This window comes from Phasianus colchicus, chromosome 5 (assembly GCF_987193195.1).
Source record: "Phasianus colchicus chromosome 5, bPhaCol1.hap1.1, whole genome shotgun sequence".
NCBI classification, from domain to species: Eukaryota; Metazoa; Chordata; class Aves; order Galliformes; family Phasianidae; genus Phasianus; species Phasianus colchicus.
Window position 1 is genome coordinate 16077597 of NC_143440.1, and position 16727 is coordinate 16094323.

The window sequence follows — 16727 nt, forward strand, 5'->3', positions numbered from 1 at the left end:
TTTCTTTACAATGCTATAGCATGTGATGGGATAATTATAAGTTGCTTTCTTATATTTCTGTACTATAATGTAAATAGAGTAAGATTTAATTTATTTCCTTTGCTAAACAGGTATCTTCCTTTCAGAGCACCAGCAAAAGGTAGTATACCTCTGAAAAGTTCTGCAATTTTAGAAGAATTTTGTAAAAATCCTTTAAAATAATTCAAGCTAACATGCTTAGAAAAGCTGTAATTATTAAACCATTCTCATCCACCATTTTTATCTTTGGCAGGAACCTTTCTTAATGACATCTGGTTTTGGAAGGCATGTAATTTATTAGTGCTAAGTAAATATACTAAAGTGTACGTCTGATTTTTGTCTTCTCTGGCAGGAACTGTTCTTGATGACATCTCAAAGAATCGCACATGTGTTCACCTTGAACAGTGCCCATGTACACTGAATGGGGAAACTTATGCTCCTGGTGATACAATGAAAGCAGCGTGTAGAACTTGGTGAGTAGCAACAGGTTCTTGAGAGAATGCCAAGCACCCTTATCAAGTAACTTGACAATTTAGCCTAACTCTCTTGAGGGCAACTAAAAATGTGTCATATCGTTTCAGAGGTCACACTCTTTGAGTGCTAAAAAACAATACATTTTTAATTAAATTAACATGTGCATATCTTATTTCTTGATTCGTCTCATGTAGAAATACAAATGCTCTTTTAGATCATATAAAACAGTAACTTTTTTTTTTAACCTTTTCTGGTAAAATGGAGGTAAAATTAGAATAAAACAAATATTTAAAATTTCTTTCTGGCTGTCTCAGCAGACCAAATTACCAAATCAGTCCTGAAAACTGTCTGAATTCTGTAAAAGAAAATAGCCACATAAGACAATATTTGTTTTTAATTTTGAAATTATTTTAAATGTAGAATAATTGTGTGGTGTTAATTTTCTTGCTACCATCATTCTGATAAATAAAAAAGACAATAATATCAGAACTGTAACAATGAACTCACTTTTTATGAATAACATTTTCAGCAGAGATTATGACAATCCATGGAAGGGTTCAGCAATTTCAAGAGGAACAACTTCAGCACATGCACAAACACACAGAAGATCAAAGCATCAAACTATGAGGCAAAAAGTGATACAAGTACAAGATATTTTCCACCACTAATAAGTAATTGACATTTTAGAATGAAGATGAAGAAGTTTCAGAACAGTGGAAATAAAAGTTAATATTATATATGTTACATTGTGTATACTAACCAATTTACCAAGTTGATCAGCTGCAGAAAAACTTCCAGATAGGAGGAGCAAATCATCTTTGCTGATAAATAATCACTTGGAAAGAGAATAACCTTACACAGAACTCTTGTTTTCCTCAGTAAATGTACAATGGGTCAATGGAACTGCAAAGAGTTGCCCTGCCCTGGAAGGTGCTCATTGGAAGGAGGCTCATTTGTTACCACGTTTGATTCTAGATCATACAGGTTTCATGGAGTTTGCACTTACATTCTTATGAAGGTAATTTCTTGAAATCTAGAAACACACAAAATCAAATGGATGTATGTCTGTCTTTAATTTCCTCTTAGAACACAAGCTGAGACCTTCCAATGTATTTATTTCACAAATAATTTTTACTCTAACAGACATACATTTGCATTATTTTCCTCCAGAGTTCCAGACTGCCACACAATGGAACCCTAATGGCTATTTATGAAAAGTCTGGTTATTCTCATTCTGAGACATCACTTAGTGCTATAATTTACCTGTCTACAAAGGTAAGCAATCCCTCCACAGGTTCTATCCAGCTTTTCATTAGTCAGGCTAGCAAAATAAATATTTTAAGCAGAAAAATCATGGGGAATAGATACTATGGTATGCACAGTAAATATCTTTTTGTCTTTTCAACTTACGAAGTTAGGAGTGCTGTGCAGAAGACTACAGTATTTTTGAAGTGAAAACTGAAGACAGTATGGGAATGCAAGAAAAAGCTTGAATCAGTCTTTTCCTGTTATATACGTCACTGAGAATATAGTTGCTTAAGTTAAAGAAAACAAATACAATCAGTACAAATGTTTACTTTGGATTCCGTGTCCTTTTCATACAGGACAAAATTGTGATTTCTCAGAATGAACTTCTTACTGATGATGATGAACTTAAGCGGCTACCTTACAAATCAGGTAAAGAAACAAAAATATATTATATAGTACAATCTGAATTATATTACATCCCTGTTTTATGCCATGCAACCCAACATCTTTAATCTCGCTATTCCTAGTAACAGTCAACAGGTTTTATAGGAAAATTATAATCTTTTCCAGTGCATCTGTCCCTCTGTGGAAACTTGAACGTGGAAGGAAAAGATGTGTAAACAGAATGCTTAAACATTTATATGTACATTAAAATCACTACTTACACAGTATTCCTATGCTTGAATATCTCTGTTTCTAAATCATCTTCTTCTTTTAGGAGACATCACTATTTTCAAACAATCCTCGATGTTCATTCAAATGCATACAGAGTTTGGTCTGGAACTCATCGTTCAAACATCACCTGTGTTCCAGGCTTATGTTAAAGTCAGTTCACAATTCCAAGGCAGAACCCTAGGTAAGAAATCTAGTCCCATGAAAAGGAGACAATTCAGACAGTGTAATTTTGAAAGCTTAGTACTCATCCTACAAGACAAACTTTTTTATCTGGATTCAACAAAGAAAAACCAACAAAAATAGCTGCATTGAAAAACAGATAAGTTAAGAATTTCTTTTCAGTAATAACTTTAAAAATCATAAATGGAATTTGATAGATGGCATTTTTTCATGTGAAATACAGAACTCTTGTTTAGAATTGGGTGCATGTGATTCTCATGAAGTTCAAAGCCAAGTGCAAGGTCCTGCATCAGGGTCAAGGCAATCCCAAACATCAGTATAGACTAAATGACAAATGAATTGAGATCAGCCCTGCAGAAAAGGACTTGGGAGTACTGGTGGATGGAAAACTCAACATGAGCCAGCAGTGTCCACTTGCAGTCCAGAAAGCCAATTGTATCCTGGGCTGCATCAAAAGAGCAGTGCTAGCAGGTCACCCCCCAGAGAGGAGATGATTCTCCCCCACTACTCCTCTGTTAGGAGTCCCTGCCTGAAATACTACATCCAGGTCTGGGATCCTCAGCAGAAAAGAGACGCAGACCTATTAGAGCAGTTTCAGAGGAAGGCCACTAAAATGGGGGCCGGAGCACCTTTCCTATGAAGAGAGGCTAGTAGTATTGAGATTCTTTAATCTAGAAACAGAAAGGTGTGGGGAAACATTATTGCAGCCTTCCTGAACATACAGGAGACCTACAAAAATATGAGGAGAGACTTATTGCCAGAGTGTGTAGTCATAGGACAAGTGGTAATGGTTTTAAACTAAAAGAGTAGATTTAAATTAGACATTAGAAAGGATTCTTTGCTCTGAGGATAGTTAGGATACTGAGACAGATTTCTCAGAGAGATTGTGGATACCTCCTCCCTGAAAGTGTTTAAGTTCAGGTTCAATGTGATTTTGAGTAACTTTATCTAGAGAAAGATATGGAAGGGGGATTGGAACTAGATGATCTTTAAAGACTCCTTCCAATCCAAACCATTCTATGACTCTGTGATCTGTTTTTTGTAAGCCCTTTTCAGTGCGTGTTGTATTACACAGTGAAGGGCCAGTGAATTAACCTGTGTGATCACTACATCTTGGAGTGCATGGAGAGTTTTGAATAAAAAGCACCTTCACTGTACACACAATAAGTCATTCCTGAATACAAAAACTTTTCAGCTTATAAGTACCAGATAGAGGCATCTATTTTTACTGTGCAGCAACTTTAGATGCAAAGGCATATCCTGTATTTTAGTTATCTGTTGGGAAATAGAGATGCTTTGGACATTAAAAATGTCTAAATGTATATTCCTGATTGTTACAGATTTATATACAAAAGAAAAGATGCAACTTCAAAAGTATTTCAGGTCCTTTCTCTTTTATCTAATTTATGATCACTGAAAATGCATTTCCTCCAGAAGTTGGACAAAAAAAATTGTATGAATGGATGTCATTGAATATAAGTGAATAATCTTAACCTCAGAAGGCAGAGAGAAGCTCAGTGACTACACACATAATTAAGATTCTCTGGCTATTTGACCTATTCATATTCATTGACACTCCATCTGGAACTTCTAATACAATTTTCATACTATTGTAAAAGAATGAAATTTAGACCATTGTGTACACTTTTTTAATGTTCATCACTCACATTTCTGATATTAGGTTTGTGTGGTAATTACAATGGAGACACTACAGATGACTTCATGACTAGTATGGATATCACTGAAGGAACAGCTTCCCTATTTGTTGATTCTTGGAGGGCAGGAAATTGCCTTCCTGCTATGGAAAGAGAGACTGACCCTTGTGCTTTGAGTCAGCTGAACAGTAAGTAGATGATCCTGTTGTAACTGATCTCTGCTGCTAGCTTCATCTGCCATTTCTGTAAGTCCAAAGAGTATTGAGAGAACCACAGACTGAGACGATTGAATTGACTGAAAATTACAAATTCAGTCACCAAGATACTTCTGATTTCTAGAGTATACATCTAGTGAAAATTGATTGGATCCTATATTAGAGGTCTGGGATTGAAATGATGAATGAGAACTTTCATTGTGTTTTTCCAGTGAAACTGTAATTTCTGTGGATGTTTTAGAATGTCAGCAGTGATGCAACTGAAATCCAGCTCCCTACAGCTATCGGTATTAAAAGGTGCCCAAATGAGCTATTTGAACTACGATATTGTCTTGCAAGACATATTAAGTTGTCCTTTTACTTGATCCATCATTGCCAACATCTCAGCTAGAGTAGTGTGTCTAATTTTGCTGTTAGAAAACAAAATTACAGTTTGAGAAAAGCAGTACCAACTATAGGGAGAGAGTTCAAAGAAGGCTGGAAAGAATATCCTGTGGTCTAGAATTCGTGACCAATTGTGAAATACACTAAAAGGGAGAATTTAACTGGAAGAAAAATGAATGGAGATTTAGTAGTCCCTGGATCTGTTAAAATGGAAATAATAGTGCCCTCCACACCTCTGTTAGAAAGGATAAAATACAATCTGCAATACATTCAATTTTTCTATTAGATACATTTTGCAATTATGGATATAATACTGCTTATAATGATTTGATGGTTTAGCTTTATGATCTTGAAGATTTTCTCCAATTAAACAATTTTATGATAATGAAGCATTCAAACAGATTGCCCGGAATGTTAAGAAATCTCTATTATTGAAGGTCTTCAGCAATAGTTAGTCAGGCGTTAGTCAGTGCTAACATAAGCATTTCTGGTATTTCTTTGGCAGGCTTATAAACTAGACAAGCCTTTGAGATCTCTTCCAAGCCTCTAATTTCACAATTGGCAGGGCAAAATCTCCTCCTCCTAACTTTCACTGCTATTTTATTTCCATGACTTTGTTTTACTTAGAAATATCTGCTGAGACTCATTGCTCCATTCTAACGAAGAAGGGTACAGTGTTTGAGAAATGCCATGCTGTGGTGAACCCTACTCCTTTCTACAAGGTAGGAAATTAAGATAGATGGAATACAGAGGAAGTGCAAAGATGGACCATACTGAGCTCATACACAGTATGCCATTCATTTGGATCAGCAATGCATAGAAGCTAAGAAACAAGCATGTTCTTTTTAAATAAACCTCCACTATAAGTCTATTTGGCCCTATGCTACCAATCCTATCCCTAGAATTCCAAGGACCATGCTCTCAGACATATCATTTGATTTTGGGGTGGTCTTATGCAGAGCCAAGAGGTGGACTCAGTGGTCCCTGTGGGTCCCTTCCAATTCAGAATTTTTTATAATTCTGAGAAAATATTTTTCTGATGCTGCAATTTTCCTTTTCAGAAATCTTAACTATGCAAAATATTGGCTTTCCCTGCTGCATAATTAAATTTATTATATTTGCCAATCTCCATGAAACATTTTGAAAATTAAAAATGGAAAGCATTGAATAAATTAAATCTTTTCAGAACTAAGCATATTTTACTCATATCTATCACGCAATTAATCCGATCATTTTCATCTGGTTTAGTTATGCAGAGCTATGTATTTTGCTTCACTTACCTCTGTTCAGCACTTACCACTGTTCAGCACATTTAGTACTTCAAATGCTTGCTCCCAGTAACAGAATAGTTCCCTTGTGTTGGGTTTCAGAGATGCGTCTACCAAGCCTGTAATTATGAAGAGACCTTTCCTTATATTTGCTCTGCTCTGGGATCATATGCACGAACATGCAGTGCAATGGGTTTAATCCTTGAGAACTGGAGAAACAGTATGGACAATTGCAGTAAGTAACTCAACCAATGCATTTCTGCTACAGATCTACCAGAAAATGTCCAGGTTTGCTTCACCTGTGACAAAAACTGAGCAAGAATAAGACAATATTTTATAACTACATTAGCCATTAGAAAATGACTACTTATTACTTGAGAAGACCAACTAGCAGGTATAAAAGCCGCATTCACATGAACTGATAGCTTTCAGAATAGTGTAAAAATATTTCTGCATAATTTCCCCCTGTATTATTTCATTCCAAGATATACAAAGAAGCAATAAGATGATATATAACCTTCAAAAACTTCCAAGCAGCCATATTAAGATCTGCTCTGAAATATTGTTTACTACAGCTCCACATCCTCAGGAAAAAAAAAAAGCAATAGCTAGCCTTAAGTATTGAAGTTATTGACAGAATATATGCAGCACATTACTGTGAGCCAAGTTGTCTTTCACAGGGAAAAAGAAAAGGAAATGAAGTTCAGCATGCACTCTCCTCTTATTTTGCAGCCATTACTTGTACTGGCAATCAAACATTCAGCTACAACACTCAGGCATGTGAAAGGACATGCTTGTCACTCTCCAACCCAACCCTGGAATGTCACCCAACTGACATCCCAATTGAAGGCTGCCATTGTCCTAAAGGGATGTATCTGAACCACAAGAATGAATGCGTTCGTAAATCCCATTGTCCCTGTTATTTAGAAGATAGAAAGTACATCTTACCTGATCAGTCAACAATGACTGGTGGGATAACCTGGTAAGTGTATCGGTTTTAAAGATAAACAAATATGAAATGAAGAAGTGTCTTCAAGTGTCTCTGTTGTGGGCTAATCACAGTAGGAAGCTGAGCAGCACACAGCCACTCATTCACTCTTCCTCAGCAGGATGAGGGCAAAAGCAAGAAAATTCATGGGTCAATTAAAGATAGTTTAATAACTTTCTTTGTTTTTAATATGTAAAAATAAACTTACTTAATAAGCAAAGTGATGAGCACAAAGCAAAATAAGGAATTCATTTACTGCTTCTCAGCAGACAGATATTTAGCCATTTCCAGGAAAGCAGGGCTTTTTCTGATTACTTGAGAAGATAAGTGCTATAACACCAAATGATTACCATTTTTCTTCTTTCTCTCAGATTTGTTGCTGAGCACAATGTCATGTGGTATGGAGTGGTTTTTTGGGGTCAGATGCCCCAGCTGTGGCTCCTTCCAACTTCTTATGCATCTCCAGCCAACTTGTTGGTGGGGTGGCATGAGAAGCAAACATGGCTTTGAGATTATTCAACAATAGCCAAAACATTTGTTTATCAATGCTGTCTTGATCACAGATCCAAAATATTTCACTGTATAACTGCTATGAAGAAAATTAACTGCCTCCCAACTAAAACCAGTACAGTCTCCATTACTTTTAATAGCCAACAAATGTTTAAGATCTTTTTGCCACTTCCTAAAGTACAAAAATTCCTAAACAGAAAACATCTGACTAACCTTAAGCTTGGAAACTTCAAGGAAAAAATTAGAAAATAATAGGTAAAATCTTATTATAGTTGAAGGTAGTAGGAGATTTTGCTAACCTTATCTGTACAGTTGTATACAAACACCAAGATTGCCCAACCTTCACTTTCAAAACAAGTATTTCTGTATACTACCAATGGTAAATAGAGGCAAGTTGATTCACATTCCATTTTGAAGCAAGTAACACAAATGAAGTGATGAAAAACAAGAAGTAATTTTGCTGAAAATCTAAATTTATTTCTTACGAGAGAACTGCATCAAAATTCCTTTTTTTTTTTTTTCCTTTTTTTTTTCTCCAGCTACTGTGTTAATGGGAGGCTAAGTTGCACTGGCAAACTTCAAAATCCTGCAGGTATGAGTCTGATATGGCTTACTTTGAAATACATTCTTTTCCACTATAAAATTTTTACTTCAAAATTTCCCATGTTTGTTTTTGTTCCTTTCTCATAGAAAGCTGCAAAGCACCTAAGAAATATATATCATGTTCTGACAGCTTGGAAAACAAGTATGGAGCTGCATGTGCCCCTACTTGTCAGATGCTGGCTACTGGAATCGAATGTGTAAGTTTCACAGCCCTGTGATATTAATCCTTAGGAAGAGGAAGAACTTGAGAATCTTGGGAAGAATTCAGTTTCTGCCAGTGAAATGAGAGGAGATATTTCTTCTAACATGATACAATCGATCACCAGTCTTTTTTCCATAGTGTGGACAATAAAAAAGTACACACATTCAAAAAACGAACAAAGGAATTGAACTAAATGAATTACAAAATTAAAAATGCATTAAAGATTCTAAAATATATGATTATCACCTCTGGCTCAAGTACTCCATAAGTACTCCATAAGTTGCATAGAACATGTAGTATATGCTTTCTGTTCCATTCTTTCCAAAGTATCTGCTATTGATGATTGTGGAGTGCAGGAGACCTAAGTTAGATGGGTCTATCTCTGTAGAGTTTTCTTTTCCTTTTATACTAAGGAAACAGACTGACTGAAAGATCTGTAATGTCATAGGGTACCTTGATAGTAAAGAAGCTTATATCGTGCTTTGTTTGTCTGGAAGATGATAGACATTTCTTAGAGTCTTCGAGTATATTTAGTATCTCACACAACAGGTATATCTTGTGACTTCAGTGAAAGTAGTTAAATTGATTAGTATGTTAGCATAAGGAAAATCATAACATTGAAATCAAATAAAAAATAGAACTGACTATAGATTCACCCTTAATGTGAGTCACACACAAAGTAAAATGCATCTTACATCCCTTTTCATTCTGTAATCTATTGATCTTTACCAGATTCCTACAAAATGTGAATCCGGCTGTGTCTGTGCTGATGGGCTATATGAAAATCTTGATGGCAGGTGTGTTCCAGCTGAGGAGTGTCCTTGTGAATATGGAGGTCTTTCATACAGAAAAGGTGAACAGATCCAAACTGAATGTGAAATCTGGTAAGAATCAAACCATTTTCCACTGCTGAACCTCAGTTTCACTAATTTGTGCAGGTATATAACAGAAGTGTTTAGCTGACAGGAAAGCAGGAAGCGGCAAAAGCTGAACAGAAGGAATGCAGTGACAAAGCACAGAGGTGGTAAAGAGAAGCTAAAACTTGCCAGTATGTTTGTATAAATGAGTCTGACAATAAATAAGTACAAACAAAAGAGTCATGATCTACTAGTCAGCTGTATGGGCTTCAGGGATATTTATGCCACCTCTGTATCCGGGGAATAAAAGCATTCATTAGGGACTTCAACTGTAAACTGCATAAGGTCAAGAACTACCAACTCCACCTAAATAAAGATGAGGGCAGTCTTCCTTCCTTTCAGTAGATAAAACAGCTTCCCAGAAAGATTACTTGCATCTCTGTAGCTGCATTCTCAGAGCACTTTGTTCAATTTCTGTTTTTTAACGTAGTATTAAAAATACCAGCACCCAAAGCATACATAACTGTGACATCTGTTCTCATCAGCAACTGAAATAAATAATGTTATATTCTTTCTTCAATGGAAAAGAAAGCAAAAGAGACTTAACATGTTTTCTTCATAATGAATTTTCTCAGTAATCCATAGTTTTTATTTATGATTCTTATATTAAATGTTACTTGGTCACAGTGTGCACCAGATTATTAAATGAATGTCATATCTATAAAACTGTATGCAAGTTAAAAGAAATAAGGTGGTATTTCTTTGGAATCTAATTATGGTTTCTCTTTTTACTCTCAGCACTTGCAGAAAAGGCAAATGGAAATGTGTTCAGAAATCAAGATGTTCCTCAACATGTAATCTTTATGGAGAAGGCCATATCACCACTTTTGATGGACAGCGTTTTGTGTTTGATGGCAACTGTGAATATATATTAGCTATGGTAATCTGCATCTTACTGATGCTTTTGGCTGTATCTTAGTATCAAGAACTACCTTGTTTTAAAAGGCTGATGGAAATATCCTGGGATGCATCTATATCCATTAAAGCACTTTGAATCTTAATAAGCACAAGAAGTGTGCTTATTTTCTACATATTTACAATTTTAAAATAAAAAGTGTTTAGTTCCCCAAATGAAATTTTTAATGCACATGCAACCAATTTTAGATTAAAAAACATTTAAAGTCATTGATGTGTACATCTTCAGTACCAGTCAACTGTGTCTTTCAGTGATGTCAGTTTGTCTCCTGAATCAGAGGTCATCACTATTACTTCCCAAAACAATGAAGTAACTGTGATTCAGTAGTAACTTTTCCACTTCTGACTACAAATATGTGGGTTCTACGAGGAACAGAATGGTTCAGCTACTAAAGCATAAAATATTCTAGGATCTGTCTATTAATAGCAAGCAGTGGATTTTAAGACATTCACAGATGGACTATCTCTCATATGAGAGTAAATAAAAATGACCTGCTGTACTGACAGGCAGAATCACAGTCATGATGCATTTGAGCTTTCTATACTTTTTCATGCTTGTAAGTTGAGAGACTTCAGACACAGAGTCTATTAAATCTTTTTGCATGTGTTTTTATTTTTTTAGGATGGCTGCAATGTTAATAGACCTCTTTCCTCTTTTAAAATTGTTACTGAGAATGTCATTTGTGGGAAATCAGGGGTTACGTGCTCTAGATCCATCAGCATTTACCTTGGGGTAAGATCTTCATTTTACTGTTACTCCACAGAATAGCCATTTAGGGCCATACTTGTTTTACTTCTAGATACTTCAGGTATGTCTTGCATGTGAAATTATGTGCTTAGCCTAGAGCTTTAGTTTTAGTAGGAAACTTTAGTAGGCATATTTTTTATCAGTTCTCATGTCAGTGTTTTAGTCCTTCAGCCTCTTGCCTATAGAGAAGTCATTAAATTTTTAACTTTACCCATCCTGTCAAAAGACAGTTATTTTTTCTCCCAAACTCAAGAAAGCAGCAGAGTAAAACTGAGGAATTCTTATCATGGATGATCTACAAAACTACACCAAATTTCTCTTAGTCTGGATGGTATTTGCCAATTCAAAATATTTCCAGATCTCTACTATCCTACTATGTGACATATATCTGTGAAATTTCAGCAGTGAGCAATTAACCCTATTTCCACTGCTGTCTGACAGCTTCCAAAATTAGTTAACTTTTGCAGTTCTCAGCTATACTTGAACACTAATGCACAGTATTATCTTCTCACCTTGAAGTCTTTCATTGTAGTCAGAGAGAAGTTTACGGACAGCTGAGGTTTTACCCCAATGAACAGTCACTGCAAGTAGTACACATTTGCTATATTACTGTATAGTGACAGTTTTAGCTCATCAGGGCTGCACTTAGGATCTAGTTTCCTAAGTGCATACTCCATACAAAACTTTCTACTGATTCTCTAGACATTCAAACACTATGGTATGATGGGAGTTATGTTTTAAAGTACACATGAGGAGTAGGAGAGAGTAGAGGAGCCCAAGTGATACACTGACTTTCTCTGCAACTTTTCTGTTATTTCTAAGAATACATGAAGATAGACCTCCTCTGCTCTGCTGGATGCAGATGGGTGGCTGGCTGTAATATATGCATAAAATGTGATCAGAGTTCTAGTATGCCAAACAATGAGACTGAAACAATATATTTTTTAATATTTCCTATGAAGATTTGCATATAAATAAAAAAATTCCAAAGGAAATAAAAGCCAATCATTTTAAGATAGGATGACAACCCAAGGAAATTGCTTACCTTTTAAAATCTTCATCACTGCTGACAGTAAGTTATTCCGAAGTTTCTGGCTACTGTAAAAAATGATAAGATTGTCTATAGCAGTACAGTATCTGATCTGCAACAATGATTCATGGAAAGTCAAAAAAATACTGAAACTTGATAATTTATAATACGTGCACAACTTTTCTTCCAGAACTTGACTATTATACTGCGAGATGAAACCTTTGCTATTTCTGGGAAAAATCTTCAAGTGAGGTACAATGTGAAAAAGAATGCCCTCCACCTCATGTTTGATATCATTATCCCAGGAAAATATAACATGACTCTTGTATGGAATAAGCACATGAACTTCTTCATCAAGATCTCCAGGGAAACACAGGTATTGCAGAATAACTTCTTCAGTAAACAGTACTTCAATTCACATTGACCTGCTAGTTTAATGACAGTTGTCTTCACTCTGTATGATAGCAAATGTTAGTAGCAATTCATTTTCTATTTATCATTATCTCCGAAACAGCAGATATTTTCACTAACGGCTGATTTTTATGTGATTATCCTTTGGCATTTAAGGAATTTTTTGAGCTAAGATTTTGTATTTTATGCAACAACTGCATGTTTTGGTTGAATTTGGTCTCTAGATTATGACAACTTACATTTGACAGGAGAAACACATCCACTGATGAACAGGACCTCCTGCATAATTTGCAAAGAGCACATGAGAGAGTATTTGTAGATCACAGGCACTACTAAAGCAGGAAGAAATGCCAGTAATTGAAAGGGAATGCAAGTAGTTGTAATCAACTGACAGTGCTTTCATTTTATCCAGGAAACTATTTGTGGTTTGTGTGGAAACTATAATGGCAATATGAAAGATGATTTTGAAACCCGGAGCAAGTATGTGGCATCAAATGAACTGGAATTTGTGAATTCTTGGAAAGAGAATCCTCTCTGTGGGGATGTATACTTTGTAGTGGACCCCTGTAGCAAGAACCCTTATCGTAAAGCTTGGGCAGAAAAGACATGTTCCATCATTAACAGTCAAGTCTTTTCTGCCTGTCACAATAAGGTAAGAATTAGTTAGGCCTTCTTTTTATTTATAGGTATAACCTGCATTCTCACAAAACACTCACACTCCAGCACTTGATTTTCTCTTCCCTAAAATATTCTAATAAACACACACAAAATATCTCCTGGCTCTCATTCATGTTAATCTTCATTCTTTTTAATTTACACTTTACCAGTCCTTTTGTGGACAAAATCCACACATAAAAATTAACTCATTAATTAAGTACTGGAGTGAGAAAGAAGAAAGAATTCAGTATCAGAAATTAGCCACTCCGTTGAGGCTGGAAAAGATCTTCAAGGTCATCAAGTCCAACACTCAACCTAACCTTCCAAGTCCCATCACTAAACCATCTTCCTTAATGCCATGTCCACATGTCTCTTTAATACCTCCAGGGATGGCAAATTCACTACTCCTCTGGGCAGCTTGTTCCAATGTTTGACTACCCTCTCCATAAATTCTTCCTGATATCCAAGCTAATCCTCACCTGACTCAACCTGAGACCATTTCCTCGCATCCTATCACTTCTCACTTGTAGAAGGAAATTGACACTCTCCTCACTGCAACTTTCTCCTAGGTAGTTGTAGAGAGTAATGAGGTCTACCCTCAGTCTCCTTCTCTCTAGACTAAACAATTCCAGTTCCCCGAGGCAATTTTCTTAAGTCATGTATCAATCCTCATAATCCATGTATTGTAACTCGTATATCATGAGATTTATCAGAACCAGGCTTTCTGAAGGAAAATCTGCATTTTCAGGAATTGACTACAAGTGATAAACACAGCTAATACTGCAGTGGGCATGCATAGCCATGGAAGTTGTAGAGCTGGTGAATTTTAGGCACTTCTGCCTGAATGGATGTGGGTTTTTGTGTGGGTTTTTTTGTTGTTTTTTGTTTGTTTGTTTGTTTGTTTGTTTTTGTGTTGATTTCTTTTTTAACTGATTAAATGTATGTTCAGTATGAATTTATACATACATATCTGGAAAAACCTCATCAGCTTCTATTATTAGTTGGAAAATATCTATGTTCTTGTTAAAAAGAGTTCTTTGAAGTGGGATTGTTTTGACAAGTGTTCAGTGGAAATACTAGCTACTCTTATTTCAACGAAACGGATTCTCTTGACTTTCTCATGTACCAACAGGGACCTACAAAAGACACCTTCTGAAAAAGTAGGCACTAAAGAATTCAGAAAATTCATTACTTCATTTTCCAATACAGGTGAATCGTATGCCCTATTATGAGGCCTGTGTCCGAGACTCATGTGGTTGTGACATTGGAGGTGATTGTGAATGCATGTGTGATGCCATTGCAGTATATGCAATGGCATGTTTAGATAAAGGTATCTGCATCGACTGGAGGACTCCTGAGTTTTGCCGTAAGTTTCTTTAAGATTTCCTAAAGGCAGTTTAAGAGACAATTGTTGCTAATGAGAGTATAGTAATATAGCAACACAAGAAATTGCTTATATATGCACCTCCTGTGTTCCATTTTCTTTATGGACAAATAGGTAACTTCAGTCACTTATTGAACTCTGTACTTTTTCTTTGCGCTAAATAAACAAAATATTGTGTCTGCTTGTACCAAGGAATGATGAGAAAGAAAATGAAGTAACCACAGAAGGCATTTTATTTTTTCTGCTGTCAATGTATGATGAACAGTCAGTTTGTAAGCAGAAAAAATATGAAATTGCAAAAAACTGTTGGTTTTGGCTGTGATGAATTCATCTTCTAAGTGAATGTCAAGGGAATAAAGACAGCTGTGTTGGCTAGAACACTGTGAAACAGGAAAATATCAGTGTGTCTCAGACACCATACATAGAGGAAAAGAGAGAGTGAGGGTGTTATAAATCAGTGCTGAAGTTGTCATCTTTGATAGTTTCTTTTCAGTATCCACTGTATTATGCATTAAAATTATGGAAAATCCTGCACAGTTAACTCACAAAAAAAGAAACTGACTTACATCACTAAATTAAACTTCAATTTGCATGAGATACTGAAAATTCCAGTGACAAGTTTTTTTTACTCAAGCTGCTGATCAATTTTGTCTTCCCTTTAGTCCTTTGAAAACAACATTCTCTCTTTGAAAAATTCTGACCGTTCTCCTGGTTTTCCCATTTCCAGCTGTTTATTGTGAGTATTACAATTCTCACAGAAAAACAGGAAGTGGGGATGCTTATTCCTATGGCTCCAGTGTCAACTGCACCTGGCATTACAGGCCTTGTAATTGTCCAAATCAATACTACAAATATATGAACATTGAAGGTAATAAGCTATACTATTTCAAACCACAAAGCAATAACATAATTTTTTTCCATGGTGGTTTTTTTTTTTCTGTATCACAGTTAGTAGTGTTTTCACAGATGTTACCTTTAAAGCAGTTTTGCTTTCTTTAACTTACCTCTAATGCTTTAAATGCATAATTTATTCAGCACCTGTACTACACCTGGCTTTATATTGAACTCAGGTTATCACAAAGATAAATCCTCTGACTTGTGCTGAATTAAAACTACGTCTGGGTAAGAAAAGGTCTGAAGAGAACAGTATTATTTCTAATAGACAAATAAATATAATTGGAGAACTCTCCAAAATTTACTACATATGCAGTTTCTTCTGAGGATTACATTGGAGATGCTTACCTGAATGTATGATGTTACAATCAACACAATTTCTTAATAATAGAAATTTAAGATTTTAGATTATACATAGTATAAGCTAAACGTTGTATTCTGAGAAATGTAAAATGAATTTATCTTTCCTTTTCTTCAGGCTGTTACAACTGCTCTCACGATGAATATTTTGACTATGAAAAAGAAAAATGCATGCCATGTGGTAAGTAGAGCCCTGTATGCTCATCCTCTTTCTTTACAGTAACTAAAACCTTTGAGTGTTGACAAAGAAGATATTTTTCCTAGTTACTTCTCAATTAATGATTAGTATTCATCCCTGTATAACTTTTCTTCAAGATAATCTTTTTGTTGTACTACTAGTATGTAAAACTAGTAGACTTAGCAATTCTCTTTAAGTTCTGTAGGTTTTTAAAATTATTTAACTTAAGATTTATTACTGTACGGTGTCTTACTCTGAAAACCTTTCATAGTAAATAATGTTGTGGATGGCCTCCAGCTGCAAAATTTGGATTACCATGAAGATGTAAAATTAACAACAACAACAAAAAACCTCAATTACAGTTGTTTGTTTCATTTAACAGAATTCTTACTTGTGAAACCAGAATCTCAGCTAGTGATCTCATTTACACATAAAAAAACATTTCCATTATCCCTGGAAAGTGAAGTGCTCTTAAGCATAAAATTTATAAGAAGGACAGAAGAAACATGCTCATGTTTATCTGTATTATGAGTTGTATTAAGTTCTTCGTTATTTTTTAAGTACTTTCATGTCAAGCTTATCACTGAAATATGTAGAAACAAGCATTTCCATGATTATCACACTAATTAGCACAATCCTTTGAAAAGACTTATTTTTTCTTCCAATCTGAAATTTGCCTTATTTGGAATATTCTTAATATGCTTCCAACTAAAAATTTAACCTGTTCTACTTTTACATCATAGGAGATGAAAGTATTGGTGCTACACCAGAAACTTCTTCACCTTCAACAGGTTAGTTCGAGCAGCTGATTGA

At 35.3% G+C, this 16727-nt stretch overlaps 1 protein-coding gene across 3 annotated transcripts in view; it reads left to right on the top strand.

Moving 5' to 3' along the window:
- The window catches only part of MUC6 (mucin 6, oligomeric mucus/gel-forming), a 59132-nt gene that overhangs the window by 25532 nt on the left and 16873 nt on the right, over positions 1-16727 (top strand). For all 3 annotated transcript variants that reach the window (XM_090140623.1, XM_090140625.1, XM_090140624.1), the window contains 20 exons: positions 371-491; positions 1372-1510; positions 1663-1767; positions 2097-2169; positions 2459-2596; positions 4277-4438; positions 5477-5571; positions 6220-6352; positions 6850-7099; positions 8155-8207; positions 8306-8415; positions 9153-9304; positions 10076-10217; positions 10875-10985; positions 12221-12406; positions 12854-13093; positions 14308-14464; positions 15210-15350; positions 15855-15917; positions 16658-16705. In XM_090140623.1, coding sequence (XP_089996749.1) covers positions 371-491; positions 1372-1510; positions 1663-1767; positions 2097-2169; positions 2459-2596; positions 4277-4438; positions 5477-5571; positions 6220-6352; positions 6850-7099; positions 8155-8207; positions 8306-8415; positions 9153-9304; positions 10076-10217; positions 10875-10985; positions 12221-12406; positions 12854-13093; positions 14308-14464; positions 15210-15350; positions 15855-15917; positions 16658-16705 — 2619 coding nt within the window. The remainder of the gene's footprint in view (positions 1-370; positions 492-1371; positions 1511-1662; positions 1768-2096; positions 2170-2458; positions 2597-4276; positions 4439-5476; positions 5572-6219; positions 6353-6849; positions 7100-8154; positions 8208-8305; positions 8416-9152; positions 9305-10075; positions 10218-10874; positions 10986-12220; positions 12407-12853; positions 13094-14307; positions 14465-15209; positions 15351-15854; positions 15918-16657; positions 16706-16727) is intronic.